This window comes from Halichoerus grypus, chromosome 2 (genome assembly GCF_964656455.1).
Source record: "Halichoerus grypus chromosome 2, mHalGry1.hap1.1, whole genome shotgun sequence".
Classification (NCBI taxonomy): Eukaryota; Metazoa; Chordata; class Mammalia; order Carnivora; family Phocidae; genus Halichoerus; species Halichoerus grypus.
In genome coordinates this window covers 158,755,616-158,770,991 of record NC_135713.1, presented here as the reverse complement: position 1 = coordinate 158,770,991, position 15,376 = coordinate 158,755,616, and the positions used below count along the sequence as shown (strand labels likewise).

The following is a 15,376-nucleotide window of genomic DNA, read 5'->3' as shown; positions in this document are numbered from 1 at the left end:
CGTCCGCCAGGAGTCCTGGAAAGATGCGGAACCTCAAGCGTGGGACTGTCGTGTTGGGCTTTCTGAAGAAGTGCTGCAGCTCCGCTTATTCTATGAAGAGTGACCAGAGGGACTAGCTCATGGAAGGAGACCTCTGCTCTCCAGGCCCCAACCCCACCCTCCCCCAAACACTCTAGACAGTCCTTGATGGTTTAGTAAACGCCTCCAAAGGTTCCTGTCCACTTTCGCTGGGCTGCTAACGTTAACCTCTCCTTTTTGGGCCACGCGAGGGCTTGTCCCTGAGGGCAGAACAAGTGGGAGTCTGGAAGGTCAGGGCCGCGTTTCAACTCAGCCGAGCGGGGGGCTTTTCCGAGCCCAGGCGGCGGGCAGGGTTGGACTACATTTCCCAGGAGCCTCGGCGCGCACTTCCGCTTCCGGCTCCTTTGTCCGGACGCGCTCGGCTCGCGGCTAGTCAGTTCTTGTGGTCCTACCTACAGTGACCAGCTCGGTGTCTGAACCCGGGAGGAGCAGACGTTGGACGGGGGTGTGTGTCCAGCAGGGGATTGTCAAGCTTGGGGGTCTGGTCGCGCGTCCCGCTGGGGATCTCCCTGAGCCCGCTGACCTGACCGTAATCCCTCCTGCTGGAGCTGGGGAGCTGTCTGTCAGGGCTCGGCCACCTTGACCCTGCCCCTCTGTTCTGGGTTTTGTGTGTACGTGATGGTGGTGTGTACGTGTGTTTAAGCCTGAGACACGTCCAGGTCCTTTGCTGAGGCCCCGCACAGCCTGAAGCGCTTGGCTGGAAGGTGAGGCAGGTAGGGCCCAAGGCTGTCCATGCTCCCAGGTCAGAGACCAACGCGCGTCTGCCCTTGTGCCCTTGCAACCCACAGCGTGGTGGATCCATTGTATAGACTCAGACGATGTTGACGCGGGAGGGCGTGGATGTAAGAGATCCATTTGTCTACGTCTCGAGAAAGCGATTATTGCTCAGTCATGTGACCGTAGGCAAGTTACTGAACTTTGCCTCTCCTGTTCCTTACCTGTCAAGTGAAATTTATTGTCCCTACCTTACGTGGTGATTGTGAGGATTCAGTGGAAATTTGATATGAAACAGTTGACACAGTGCCAGGCGCTAAGTAAGGGCTCAATCAGTGGTAGCCATTATGAATAGTAGGTATCCACCTCCCCATTTGTACATGAAAAGCAACTGGAACCCAGGGAGGAAAAGTTACTTGTTTTGGGTCACTTAGCCATCTGGTACATAGAAATGAGAACCCAGGTGCCTTCACTCCCAGCGGGGCACTTGCCACCGTGGCCTGCACTTGTGTATCCTTCAGGCATGTTGGTAACATATCTTTACCTGTTGTCTGTGATTATCTATGTTCCTGGGTGTCTGTCTCTGCAGGGCCCTGGGGGAAAGGTTATATTGAGACTTCCCTGTGAATAGGGCTTCCTGAAGCCTGAGTGACTGCTGAACTTCTTGACTTTAGTCTTAGCTCAAAATATACTGCTTCAGGACCCCCCCCCATCACTGTTATGAGTGGGGTCTCAGAGAATGAAAGACGAAATACAATGAAAAAGAATAATTCAATCCAGAATCTCTTCCTAGAGTTTCTGGGAGAATGCTGGTAATCCCCAGGAAGAGACATGGAGGATTTGGGTGAAGTTGCTTTACCCAAATGGTGCAAAGACTGTGGTTATGGAGGATCAGAGCCACAAACTCCAGAACAGAGGTAAGAAACACAAGTAAGAGAAGCTTCTGCTGTTAGCTGGGCACCTACAATGTGCACACAGTAATCTCATTTTAGTTTTTCTTTACAGCAGCCTTGTCAAATGTGTGTGGGCAGCTCTGAGACCTTGCTCAAGTCATCAATTTCCTCATTTGTAACAAGTGATTTATGGAAAGCATCTGGTACATGGTGAGTGCTCCATAAGTAGTAGTAACTTTACTGATATAATTCCCTTTTTACTTGAAGCTCTAAAAAGTAAGACATCTCACTCTCCATACTCTGTTATACTGGATGCCTCTCCAAAGAATGAGGGGGCAAGTCAGACTCCTTGGATAGATAAAAGGAAATGGACATGGAGAAGCAGAGGATTTGATCTGGCACTCTAGCACATGGAAGAGGTCAAGTGCAGAGCTGGGGCCTGCATCTGCAGGGTCCACTGCCCAATTCTGGCAGGATTGAGAACTGCTCCTGACTTCCTTTCAATCTCTCTCTTTTTTAAAAAAAAGATTTTATTTATTTGACACAGAGAGAGAGACATAGCAAGAGAGGGAACACAAGCAGGGGGAGTGGGAGAGGGAGAAGCAGGCTTCCAGCCGAGCAGGGAGCCCGATGCGGGGCTCGATCCCAGGATTCTGGGATCATGACCTGAGCCGAAGGCAGACGCTTAACGACTGAGCCACCCAGGTGCCCCGCCTTTCAACCTCTTTTAAGAAGTATTCTTTCTTAAGGAGATACAAAAGGATGGCCCAGATGAGAAGGGGCTTCCACGGTGTAGCTTCAATCTGTTTGGTTTTCTGGGACATCCTGCCCTCACCCCCTCTGATTTCTCAGGGTCCTGAAACTTACAAGTTCCCGTCTCTACCCCATCCTTCACTGATTGTCAGAGTTCAGTACAAGGAGGGGACAGGCATCCTGCAGGGAAGTAGGGGCTTGGGATATGACCAGATACACTGATGATGCCTTTTGTTTTCATAAAACAAGGGATAGAAAGAAAATCCTATAGAATTTTTTTAATAAAAAGATTTATTTATTAGAGAGTGTGTGAGTGCGCAGGGAGGGTCAGGGAGAGAGGGAAAGGGAGAGAGAGAATCTCCAGCAGACTCCCCGCTGAGCAGGGAGCCCGATGTGGGGCCTAGTCCTGCGACTCTGAGATCATGAGCTGAGCCTAAATCAAGAGTCCGACACTTAACTGACTGAGCCACTCAGGCACCCCCGACAAGGGGCTTTAAGTATTGCTTTTTGGTAATGGGGGAGAGTGAGAGTTAAAGAAATAATAAACTAGAATAGTAGGAAGGCAATTATATATAGAATAAAGTAAATGGCATATAGCCCTGTCACCCAAAGATAAGCTCAAAGAAGTGCACACAGTTAATATTATCGGTTTTCTCCCAGTAGGCAAAAAATCAAAGTGGGAAGGGAAACTGTGAGCAGAACGTTGCTCAATGGGCATGGAGTCAAAGGAGTTAGGGGGATCATGAATTCATTCTCAACACTTTGGGCCTCCTGCCACCAGGAATACTATGTTGGTTGCTTGGGATGCAGGGGAGGACGAGATGACAGACTATGAGTTAGTGGATCACGTGTGTGGTGGAATGAACCTAGGATGGCTGCAAACTTAGCAGGGGCCTAGAATACTCATGATCTGGTGGCTGGTGCTTCCAGGTTGGGCACTGTTGCCCTTTGCCTCTGTGGCTCCTTTTTCTCGTTCTATGAAGTTGGAAAGTTTCTCCATTTGTGAATAAAGGAGTCTGGAAGCTTCCTGCCAACCCTAACAGTATATGGGTTTTTGTTACTGTTGTCACAGGGATCCTCATTCTCAGAGCGCAGGCTCAGGCTTATCCTGAACCCAGTTAATGATCATACAGAGAGTCATCCCTGAGGTTATCTTGGAAGCCTCATTACATAGGTGTCTGTGGGATCCTTCCAACCATATGATAGCCAAGGTCAGATGCACTTTTTGTCATAAGTGGCTATTTCTAATATAATAGGTTTGAGACACATACTAATAAACTGGATTCCTTTATTATTCTTCCCTTCCAGTTCTGCCATCTAGGGAGTCTGCCCTTTTCCAAAAGGGGTATCTTCAGGAGGAGAATATGGCTGCTCTTCTTCAGGCAGCAAAATCCCAGGTGAGTTGGGGATTTTCCTCTCATCCCTAAAATCTCATCTTAATTCCTGAAGTGAATAAATTTCTCTCTCATCGCATGAAGCTCGTCAGCCCTATTAGCATCAGCGGTTTTCAAAATAGGATCAAGAGGGTGGGGTGGACCACCAACAACATGGCGACTGGGCGTTCCTTATTGTGTGGAAGTAGCAGTGAAGATGGGGCTTGGCAGTCTCTCCCATCAGTTGGCAATAGAGGACAGAGGACTGAGAGCATTGTTGGGAGAGAGTCAGGCTTCCCTTCGTCCACTTGAGGCATTTGGCGTAGATCAGCAAAGGCACATGAGATATCTTTTGTATCCATCTGCTTAGAATGTTCTCCATGGGGAGAAAAGACCCGCACACAAATCCATGTGACACAAATCAGCAAATTTACTGACGGCCTATTTAATAAAGTGTTTTAGGGAAAATGTTGTATGGTTTCAGAGGAGAGTGAGCATGTCTGGCTGAGAGAGATTTGGGAAAGCTTTATTCATTCAGCCAGCATCTTTAAGCCCTTTTAAGGAGCCCCGGGCTAATAGTAGCAGTGAGATTTGAAGTGGGCCCTGAAGGATGAGTAGATTTTTTTTAAAAGATTGTATTTATTTTCTTATTTTAGAGAGAGAGCAAGGTGATGGGCAGAGGGAGAGGGAAAGACAATCTTGAGCAGACTCTGTGCTTGAGCGCAGAGCCCAGCACGGGGCTCAATCTCATGACCCTAAGATCAAGAGTAGACACTTAACCGACTGAGCCACCCAGGTGCCCCGGATGAGTAGATTTTTGAGAAGATATATTTGGGAAGTCAGTGACATAAATGGCTTAGAATTGAGGAAAGGTACTGCTTCTTCTGAGACAGGAAAAAAGGAAGTACAAAGTACACTGAAGTCTTGAATATGTTGTCCTATAAAAATTTAGGAAGCTTCTGATCTGTTTGCCATGTACTAATAATCACACCCAAAGTTCTTTCCTGGATATAAGTCTCAAGCTTGGTATATTTTGCAGTTTCTTACTTACCATGTCTCTTTCTTTTTTTTTTTTTTTAACCTTGTCTTTCTTAATGAAGATAACCTTAAGTTTGCCAAACAATAGGCTTGGATGGGAACGCCATATCCTTAACTTGATCTTTTTTATAGGACTAAGTCACTTTGTTTAGCTGAGAAGTTTCAATGGGCCTTTGTTGTTCAAGGCCTTTTTTAGACTTCCTGTTGTATGAGATCTAGAAACAGTTTGCTTTTCCAACCATGTGAAGCCCCAAATTTCTGTACTCTGTATTCCATTTTATTTTAGCTTGAAAATTGGTAAATTCCTTCCTGAGCTCAACTCTTTCTTTGCCAAATATATCCAGAAGCATCCTGCACAAGCTAGCATTTTGGCTCTTTCCAACTTATTCCCCCAGAGCTGCAGGCCCAGTGAACTTTTGGTCTGCCTTCCCAGTTACTAATTACTTTGCCAGTGTAGATCAAGAGTCTACATCATTCCAGCCTTAACTACCCATTTCTTTGATGTTTGCTGCCTGAATGTCAAGCCAATGCCCCTGGTATATTTTAGGTGTTTGTTACGATATCTTCTACTTCAAGGTGTTAGTTTCTGAATTAATTAGGCTTGGCTAACTTGTAACTGGTGTAACGGATAGACCCAAAATGTATAATGGCCCCAGTATAATAGAAGTTTATTTCTTGTTCTTGTAACCATATGACTAGGTCAGCAGGTTGATAGGGTGGCCATTCAGGGCCTTGAGCTATCTGAAGCTCTAATATCTCTACCACATGGCTCCCAAACTCACTTTTGGGGTCATCTCCATGTCCCAGCCACAAGGGGAGAGCAGTTTGGAGGAATGCATGTGAGGCAGGCCTGGAAATGGTGCACGTCACTTCTGCTTGCATTCTCTTGGCTTGAACTCAGTCACATGGCCACATCTAACTGCAAAGGAGATTGGGAAATGTTTGTCTACCTAGAAAGATGAGGAGGTGAAGTGTACTTTAGTGAGCAGTTAGCAGCTTCTGCCACTCTCCTCAAACATTTAGGTTATTTAGAACTCTTTTGCTATTGTAAATTATAAATAGATAAGAATCTGTTGATAACTCTTTACTCATATCTCCAGTCATTTTATTACAATTGATTTCTAGATATAAAATCAGTATGTCAAAAGGGTATACACATTTTTAAAATTTTTTTATTATTATGTTAATCACCATACATTACATCATTAGTTTTAGATATAGTGTTCCATGATTCATTGTTTGTGCATAACACCCAGTGCTCCATGCAGAACGTGCCCTCTTTAATACCCATCACCAGGCTAACCCATCCTCCCACCCCCCTCCCCTCTAGAACCCTCAGTTTGTCTTTCAGAGTCCATCGTCTCTCATGGTTCGTCTCCCCCTCCGATTTCCCCCCCTTCATTCTTCCCCTCCTGCTATCTTCTTCTTCTTCTTTTTTTTTTTCTTAACATATATTGCATTATTTGTTTCAGAGGTACAGATCTGTGATTCAACAGTCTTGCACAATTCACAGCGCTCACCATAGCACATACCCTCCCCAATGTCTATCACCCAGCCACCCCATCCCTCCCACCCCCCACCACTCCAGCAACCCTCAGTTTGTTTCCTGAGATTAAGAATTCCTTATATCAGTGAGGTCATATGATACATGTCTTTCTCTGTTTGACTTATTTCGCTCAGCATAACAAGGGGTATACACATTTTAAGACTCTTTAACCTACGAGTCAATATGCCTTTGACACTATGAACATAGTTGGATCCATTTCCTCTCCATTCCATGAATCTCCCCTAATTCTGCCTCATTCAACTGTTATTTCCAAACCCCATGCAGGTGCTTCAGGGCTTATCCTTCAAGGATGTGGCTGTGAACTTCACTGAGGAAGAATGGAGAGAACTGGACCCTGCTCAGAGAGACTTGTACAGGGATGTAATGCTTGAGAACTATAGGAACCTGGTCTCCTTGGGTAAGGTTGGGTCCTCACCTCAGGTAGGCATTTTGGGATGCCATTGCTTTCTAAAGATTCCCATGCTCCTATTAGGGGACGATCAGAAAGGAGGCTTTGGGGGGTGTTTGGGTGGCTCAGTCGATTAAGCATCCAATTCTTGATTTTGGTTTAGGTCATGATCTCAGGGTCATGGGACCCACCTCGTGTGGGGCCCTGTGCTCAGCAGGGACTCTGCTTGTCCCTTTTCCTCTGCTCGTCCTGCCCTCTGAAAGAAAGAAAGAGAGAAAGAAACAAAGAAGGCTTTGGTTAACATTTTCCTCCAGAATCCAGAGCAGATCCTTAAACTGTTTCTCACCCTACTTTGGTAGAAAATGTATAATTGCTTTTGACAATTAGTTACTTGTTTTCTGCTCTTGAAAACACAAGAGTGGGACTGAAAATGGGGTGGCCCTTTGTCCTGGAAACTGACAATCAGATTCTATTTCTTTCCCTTGAGTAGGATTTCCATTTTCTAAACCTGATACCATCTCCCAGTTGGAACAAGCAGGAAACCCATGGATGCAGGAGAGAGAAGTGCTAAGAAGCAGCTGCACACGTAAGTAAGAACAAGGCAGACAACATCTTTTGAAATATGAGTTAGGGGTTCTTCCCCAAATCCTCCAGGCCTGTAGAAAATGTTGAGGCCCCCTCTAAGTCTCATCTTCATGTTGACATATCAGAATCTCATTAGTCTAACTCTTATTTCTTCCCAGAATTAAGGAAGGTACTCCCTCCTTAAAGTTATAACGCTGACACTTGATCCAGAGATCATAGTTGTGCCTCATTCTGGCATTTTATGAGGTCATTCCCTTTTCCTCTCTAGTAGCTGGAGTCTCTCCTTCATTTACTTTGTCTTCGTTGTACCTAGTTTTTTCCTACCTAAAAAATAAGAAGAGAATGAAAGAATTTGAATGTAAGTTTAAGGAGTGTGATCTTACATCCAATTTTAAGGTTGTAAAATTGATAGAATTTGCTGAGTATATGTGGGAGGTGAGGGAGAAACAGACAAAGATGATTTCCAGGTTTCTGGCTTGGCTGTGTAGGTAGGTGGAAGTTCTCTTCCCCGAGGTGGAAAACACAGGAGAAATGGCAAGTTTAGGGGGGTGGGGTGGAAGATGAGTTCTGTTCATTCTGTTGGAAGAGTCTATAGCAGATCTAAACCAGTGGTTCTCAAACAGGGGTGATTTTGCCCCCAGGGGACATGTCTAAAGACTGGGAGGATGCTATGGGCATCTAGTGGGTCGAGGCCAAAGATGCTGCTAAGTATCCTACCATGCACAGGACAGCCCCTCCCACAAAGACTTGTCTTGACAAAATGTCAGTAGTGCTGCAGTTGAGAAACTCTGGTCTAAGTAGGGGTGTCTGGAAGGTAGATGAATATAAGGAGGAGATGTCAAATGGATCTTGGTGAAGGAAAGAGATCATAACTGGTGGTACAGCTTGAGAGTCATCTGAGAATAGATGGTAATTGAAGTCATGGGAGTGGATGAAATATGAAAATTGAGCAATAGAGCATGAAAAAAGTTGCAAGAGAACTTAGAAGCCCAATGAACACACACATTTAAGTATCTGCTAGCTGTCTATATCTGTATGTATCTATATCACTTGTGTACTTTAAAAAAAAAACACATGGGGAAAATGTTGTCAAAACAATAAAACAGTAATGATTTTTAATAATGGGTGATGGCAGTAGAGGTATGTTATACAAATTTTATCCATATAAATGAAGGAAAGGGAATCCAGAAAGGATACTAAGAAAGGGTGGCCAGAGCAGAAGGAAACCAGGTCAGGTTATTGTTGTAGAAGCCAACAGAAAAGAGCATTTCAAGGAGGGGAGGCGCTCATAGTGATATATTCTAGAGAGGTCAAGACCTGAAGAGCATGCATTGGACTTAACAGGTTGTTCCTTCTTTTTGGCTAACCTGATAATGGATTAGTTCCCCTGCTACCGTTTCTCTCCCCTGCTTAACTTATGTTGCCTTCTTTTAACTTTGATTTTCTATATTATATAAGGTTGTCAAAGCCACATACTGAGGTTACTTTGAAAATAGTCCAGCTTGCAAAACACATGTGCTGTTTGTCTTACCCTTCATAAGGCTGAAAGACTACTTACAAGATCCTCAATTATAAAGTCCCAACTTTACAACAATTAAGATGTATGTCATGTGTAGTTTACCTATAAGAAAGCTGAACTAGGGGCGCCTGGGTGGCTCAGTCGTTAAGCGTCTGCCTTCAGCTCAGGTCTTGATCCCAGGGTCCTGGGATCGAGCCCCACATCGGGCTCTCTGCTTTGCGGGAAGCCTCCTTCTCCCTCTCCCACTCCCCCTGCTTGTTTTCCCTCTCTCGCTGTGTCTCTCTGTCAAATAAATAAATAAAATCTTAAAAAAAAAAAAAGAAAAGAAAGCTGAACTAGTACTAGTAGTAAGCCTAATCCCCTGATCCTCCTAAAATTTATGCATTCTCCTGAACTTTGACCCTCTTTGTCTTTTTGGGGGGTGTGTATGTGTGTATTTTGGGAGGCCCAGAGAGAGGGGGAAAAAGTGAAAGCTGAAGGAAATCTTTCAGCTATCAAAGCTGAAGGAAATATTACCATTCTGGCAAATGGTAATATTCAGAGTGGCAAAGGAAAATCTGGTTAATGATCTTATTGAATCCAACAGCAACCACAGGCATAATCAAGGAGAGTTAATGGGGAACTCTGCCAGTGGGAATGGAAGATGTAGGCATTAAAGGATGACCCTAGCTGGAGTGAACTCCAGACAGGGGACACAGCGGACTGCTGGTGGTGGTGGTACCAAAAGCCAGGGAAGATTCTAGTGGTTCAGCGGCTAGGGGCAGCTATCATTCCTATGTACAATACCAATCATTTCCCAACTGAAAATCTCCCTAACACATTATTTTACAGCATTCATCATTCTTGAAATTATTTGATTAATACTTACCTTCCCCAAAAGACTGTAAATCTCAAAAGAGCTGGTACTATATCTGCTTTGTTTATCATTGAATCCTAGCATGTAACACAGTGCCTAGCTCATAATAGGTGTTCAATAAATTATCTGTTGACTACCTGACTTATATTTGTGACTAATGGTATTTACATACTTTTATTATCTCAATCCTGCTTTAGTCATTTCCTTCTTCTAGTACAGGGAACTTTTTTTACTTTTCCCCTCCAGATTTGGAGACCAGAAAGTCAAACCCAAAGGAGGTATTTTCTGAAAAAGAATCATGCCAGGGGATAAGTATGGAGAGAAGCACAGGGGCTGATGCAAGGGCTTCCAGTTTGAAGGAAGCCTGGGGATATGCAGAGATCAAAGAGAATGGTCAAGATAGACTCTGGAAAGAAGCAACAGTTATCTACAAGAAAAGAACTTCTAGAACTGATAGTAACCCCAAATATATTGAATCTGGCAGACGTGTTAGTCTGAAGTCAGACTTTGTTATACAATCAAGATACCCTGAAGAAGAGAGACCATATACGTCTCATGCTCAGGGAAGGAGCTTTAAACAGAATTCAAAATTAATAAGACATCAGAAAGATAGCCCAAATGAGAAAACTCTTCAGTGTAATGTACGTAGTAAAATATTCAGTGATCGCTCAGTTTATGTTCAACATCGTATAGCTCATAGTGGAGAAAACAATTTGAAATGTAATCCGGATGGGAAGACCTTTGGTCACGGTACACACTGCACTGAACATCAGAAAACTAATATTGGAGAGAAGTCTTGTGAAGATAGGAAAGGCTATACCTGGAACTCACACCTTACCAAACATCATCAGAGTGTTCATGGTGGGAAGGAATATAATGTGCATGAAAGAGCCTTAATTCAGAATGCACCATTTATTCAACATCAGAGAACCCAACATGGAGAGAAACCGTATGAATGTAGTGAATGTAGAAAAACTTTTGGTAATTATTCAGCCCTTACAGTACATCAGAGAATTCATACTGGAGAGAAACCATATGAATGCAAGGAATGTGGAAAAGCCTTTAATCATAACGTCTCTCTTATCCAACACCAGAGAATCCATACTGGAGAGAAGCCCCATGAATGTAATGAATGCGGGAAGGCTTTCATTCAGATAACGCACTTTATTCAACATCAACGAATTCATACTGGCGAGAAACCTTATGAATGTAACGAATGTGGTAAAGCCTTCAGTCACAATTCATCCCGTATTGAACATCAGTTTATTCATACTGGAGAGAAGCCCTATGAATGCAGGGAATGTGGGAAAGCCTTTAGTCACAACTCTTCCCTCATTGTCCATCAGTTTATTCACACTGGAGAGAAACCCTATGAATGTAGTGAGTGCGGCAAGGTCTTTAGTCAAAGCTCACACCTCTATCAACATCAGAGAACTCACACTGGAGAGAAACCTTACACTTGCAATGACTGTGGGAAAGCCTTCAGTGATCGATCAGCACTTATTCGACATCAGAGAACTCATACTGGAGAAAAACCCTACAAGTGTAGAGAATGTGGTAAAGCTTTCAGCCAGAGCTCAACACTCACAAAACACACAAAAACCCACACTGGAGAGAAACCTTACACCTGTAAAGATTGTGGGAAAGCCTTCAGCCAGAGTTCATCGCTGACGCAACATCAGAAGATTCATACTGGAGAGAAACCATTTGATTGTCGCGAGTGTGGGAAAGCCTTCAGTAGAAGTGCCCATCTTACTCAACATCAGAGGATTCACACTGGAGAGAAACCCTGTGAGTGTAATGAATGTGGCAGAGCCTTCAGGTGCAGTTCAGCCCTCATTAGGCATCAGAGACTTCACAGTGGAGAATTACTCTGAATGTGTGGTCATTCAGACTCCTCACTTTGTTAAATACCAAAGAATCCTACTTTCATGGGTTATTATAATTGTGATCCCCCCCCTTTTTTTTGAAAATGCTCTCCTCCCATTTTCTCCTGCAAAGAATTAGCTGCCAGAATACCACAAACCCATGTGAAGAAATACTGATCTGAAAGCTGGAATAGCCCAAGAAACCAACCATCAATCTTTCTGTGTGTGTGTATTTTCATCTGTACCTGAAAATGACTGATGTCACCATGAAGTGATTTTTTTTTCCTGGCCCCAGGAATAGGCTCTTCCAACACGCACAGGAATTCCAGTTGTTCAAACTTGAGCTCATTGCCCCTCCTTGTACTGATTGGAATACTGCCATGTCCAAGTGAAATAGACTCATGGTTGATCGTATATTCAAATACCACCTTTCTATAAATCTTTGCCTTAATATACAATCATTCCTACCCCTAGCAGTACTGTCCTCATTAAAAGGGCTACTTTGAACTCTCCCTTCTTACTGACTTTCCCGTCCTTCTCTTCTATTTAAAGTGCTTACACACTTTAGTGTTAGTTACAGCTTGAAGTTCAACAGGGCTTGAGTTTCAGAGCTGAAAAGCACAACTAAAGATAGGAAAAAGGGATTTTTGTTCTGAAAATTGTAAGACAAAATACTCTGAAGAAATGGTAACATCTGGAAATAATTATTGAAATACATGAAATTTTTAGTACCTTTTAGAAATTGGAGACAAGAAAAAAAAGAGTCCTCCATAAAAGTGTTTGTTATTAGAATCAGAGCTCTTCAAATAATGTTAGTTAACATCTTAGGTATAGCAAGGCCCTTTCAAAAACTTTTCTTTCCTGGAGCCAGTTAGTGTGGGTTGTGGAGAAACATTTGCCCTTCCTTCAGAGGCCTGATTTAGAATGAATTTATACGGTTAAAACCAATTTATGTGGTTAAAACTGCTTGTGATGGACTTGTGTTGAGTGAAGGGAAAATTAACATACATGTTACATCTCAAATTCCTCTAAGAAGCTTGGATAGTTTTCACTATTGTGATGAGCTCGTTGTATGGTGACCCTGGGCTTGATTTGAGGATTGTAGGAAGAGATCTTTGTTGATTAAAGCAGGGCTTTCTGCCTTTTCTGAGGGGGCATTAATCATTTTTTTCTTTTTGTTTTTTTTAATCAAGAGGTAGTTGTCACATTATCATATCACTCTTTTCAATTTGCAAGTTAGTCTCCTTTAGGACCCAACTTAAATTGTCACCTTCTCCTTGACCACCACAGTTGAAAATAACCTCCTTCTCTGAAAACCTTTGCCATTCATTATATCCCTTATATATGCCTATAAAACATTTTTAGTTCGATTTTAATATCTGGTTTTATCTCCAGCTTTAACACAGTTCTCCCCATGAGGAAAGTAACTATCTTTAGGTTACTTCTAGGTTAGGTCTTTTATTGTTGATTTTAAACAAAATAATAGTTACACACGGTTTTAAAAATTCATATAAGATGAGTTATTCAATGAGAAGTCATCCCTGTAGTACCTTTGATATGCATCATACATTAGATGATTTCTGGATATGTCTTGCCAACGTCATGCATACAAAATATAGTGGCTTGAGATAAACATTTTGGAGAAAATCTTATCATACTTACATTTTACTTAATAGGCATTCAACCATATGCACCAAGACACCCCCCTCCAAAAAAGCCCAACAGATAAATTAGTGAAATTAGACATACTGTAAAATTATATTTTACATACATAACATTCTGTTGTTTACTTATACATTTATACATGTGAACACATAATAGCATGTGTTATCAGAGTTATACACAAAGCTATGTAACTGCATTTTATGAGCAAACGCAGAGATTTATAAGGACAATATTGATAATACTCTATTTCCACCTTATGGGCTCACTACTGAAGGTAATTTTGTTTCTCCAAAGAATTGACAGGCACAGACAATACATTTGTATACTCCTTTATTCCTCTCCGTGAATGTTTTTGCTCAGTTGGCCAGAGTTGATTATATCAGAAGATATGCCAATTCATCCTAGTAGGAAGGTTGCTATGATACAGCATCATGGAGAATTGAGAAATACTTCTGTTTAATTTAGGTTAAAAAATCCATTTCCGGGGTGCCTGGGTGGCTCAGTCGGTTAAGCGTCTGCCTTCGGCTCAGGTCATGATCCTGGGGTCCTGGGATCGAGCCCCGCATCGGGCTCCCTGCTCTGCGGGAAGCCTGCTTCTCCCTCTCCCACTCCCCCTGCTTGTGTTCCCTCTCTCGCTGTCTCTCTCTCTGTCAAATAAATAAATAAAATCTTTAAAAAAAAAAAAATCCATTTCCCCAAATAAACCTGGCCTTAGGTATCTGGATAAGCAGACCTAGCTTAAATCTCTTCTTTAGTAAATGTAAGAAAGGAAAGCTACCTGGTTTTTGCCCTTATCCTAGAAATGCAACTCAAGAAGCAGGCATTGATACTCCATTCCTTTCCTTTTATAAGCATAAAGTAAGGCAGAATTCAGTGTATAAACTGCCATCTGTTTTTTCTTTGTATTTTAGCTCTTCCCAGACCCCTTTCAGAGGATTTCCATGACAATAATAGCTAATACTTGAGGTAAAGATTTATTACATGCTAGACACTGTTCAGGAACCTTTGTATGTATCAACTCATTCATTTCTTCCAACAATACCCTTAAATTTAGGCACACCTTATCCCTATTTTGTAGAGGAGGCAACCATGACTCAGAAAGGCAGTCACTGGCCGACGTGGAAACACTGTGGAGCTGAGATTTAAACTCAGGTAGTCCAGCTCAAGAGTCCTTGTTCTTAGCCTTTTTACTCTACCGCCTCTTTGCCCATGTGCGTTTGTATGTGTGGCCCTGAGATAAGTATTGAGGAAGGCTGCTGAGCATGCCAATCACCAGGGCATAATGGAACCACTTGCTAGGGACGGTGGAAGCATCAGTGAGTGATGGGACTATAGATGTCAGAACTTGCTTTTCTCCATGTTATACAATCTGGGAGCCTTGGGGAAGACCATATGCCAAGAGTAGATGGCTTCTGTATTGACTTAGAGGCAGAGCTCAGAGTTAGGGCACTCTTCACATTAAGACACCATCCAAAGGGAGCCTCGTTGGATGGGACAGTATCGTCTGGGATTTGTTCCTGTGTAGGCTCCAGAGGAAAGAGTTCTGGGTTAAGAGGTGCCTCCTCTAATATAATCCAGGTTATGGCGCCTACTTAGGCAACTGCTATAAGTGTAATAAGGTATTAAATAGCATACAGGAGAGTCAGAGTGGTTTTCCTTGGATATAAAGCCCAACTTTACTTACCAGTCCCTTTGAGAGAGGCCAGTGTTTTTAACAGCTCTGTGTGGTCCTTAAGATTCATGACTGTGACAAGGCCAGGGGCTTCTAGAGCAGAGAACCGGGGCTGATAGTCCTTCCTGAAGAAGGCTTTCTGAATCATGCCCTCTCCCCCTCCTTTGTACTTGATGATTGACCTTGTAATAAGCCCACACGAGAAGAGATTCAGAGGTTTCTCGGTGGAGTAAATTCAAGAGGCCAGAGTATGAGGAAATCAGGAAAAGAGAAAATTCGTGAGATTTGTTTCCTTTTATTTCTTGTCATTTTAAGGGTATGGCATGTGATTCCCGTGACGCTTCAAAATTATTCCTAATCCAGTGTCGTGTGGATTTATGTCATTGTTCTGTTGACCTTGAGAGGAA

At 43.0% G+C, this 15,376-nt stretch overlaps 1 protein-coding gene across 3 annotated transcripts; it reads left to right on the top strand.

Moving 5' to 3' along the window:
- The first annotated feature begins 415 nt into the window (after nt 1-415).
- LOC118522658 (uncharacterized) lies at nt 416-12,139 on the top strand. Of its 3 annotated transcripts, none has more exons than XM_036071821.2 (7): nt 416-523; nt 1,586-1,709; nt 1,801-1,895; nt 3,747-3,835; nt 6,681-6,813; nt 7,295-7,390; nt 10,011-12,139. In XM_036071821.2, the coding sequence occupies exons 4-7, from the start codon at nt 3,803-3,805 to the stop codon at nt 11,639-11,641; spliced, it is 1,893 nt and encodes a 630-aa protein (XP_035927714.2). In that variant the 5' UTR covers nt 416-523; nt 1,586-1,709; nt 1,801-1,895; nt 3,747-3,802; the 3' UTR covers nt 11,642-12,139. The 3 variants fall into 3 exon arrangements, with proteins under 3 accessions (XP_035927714.2, XP_035927712.2, XP_035927717.2); XM_036071819.2 differs by having other exon boundaries at nt 1,798-1,895; XM_036071824.2 differs by lacking the exons at nt 416-523; nt 1,586-1,709; nt 1,801-1,895; nt 3,747-3,835 and having other exon boundaries at nt 6,704-6,836.
- Nucleotides 12,140-15,376: the final 3,237 nt, after the last annotated feature.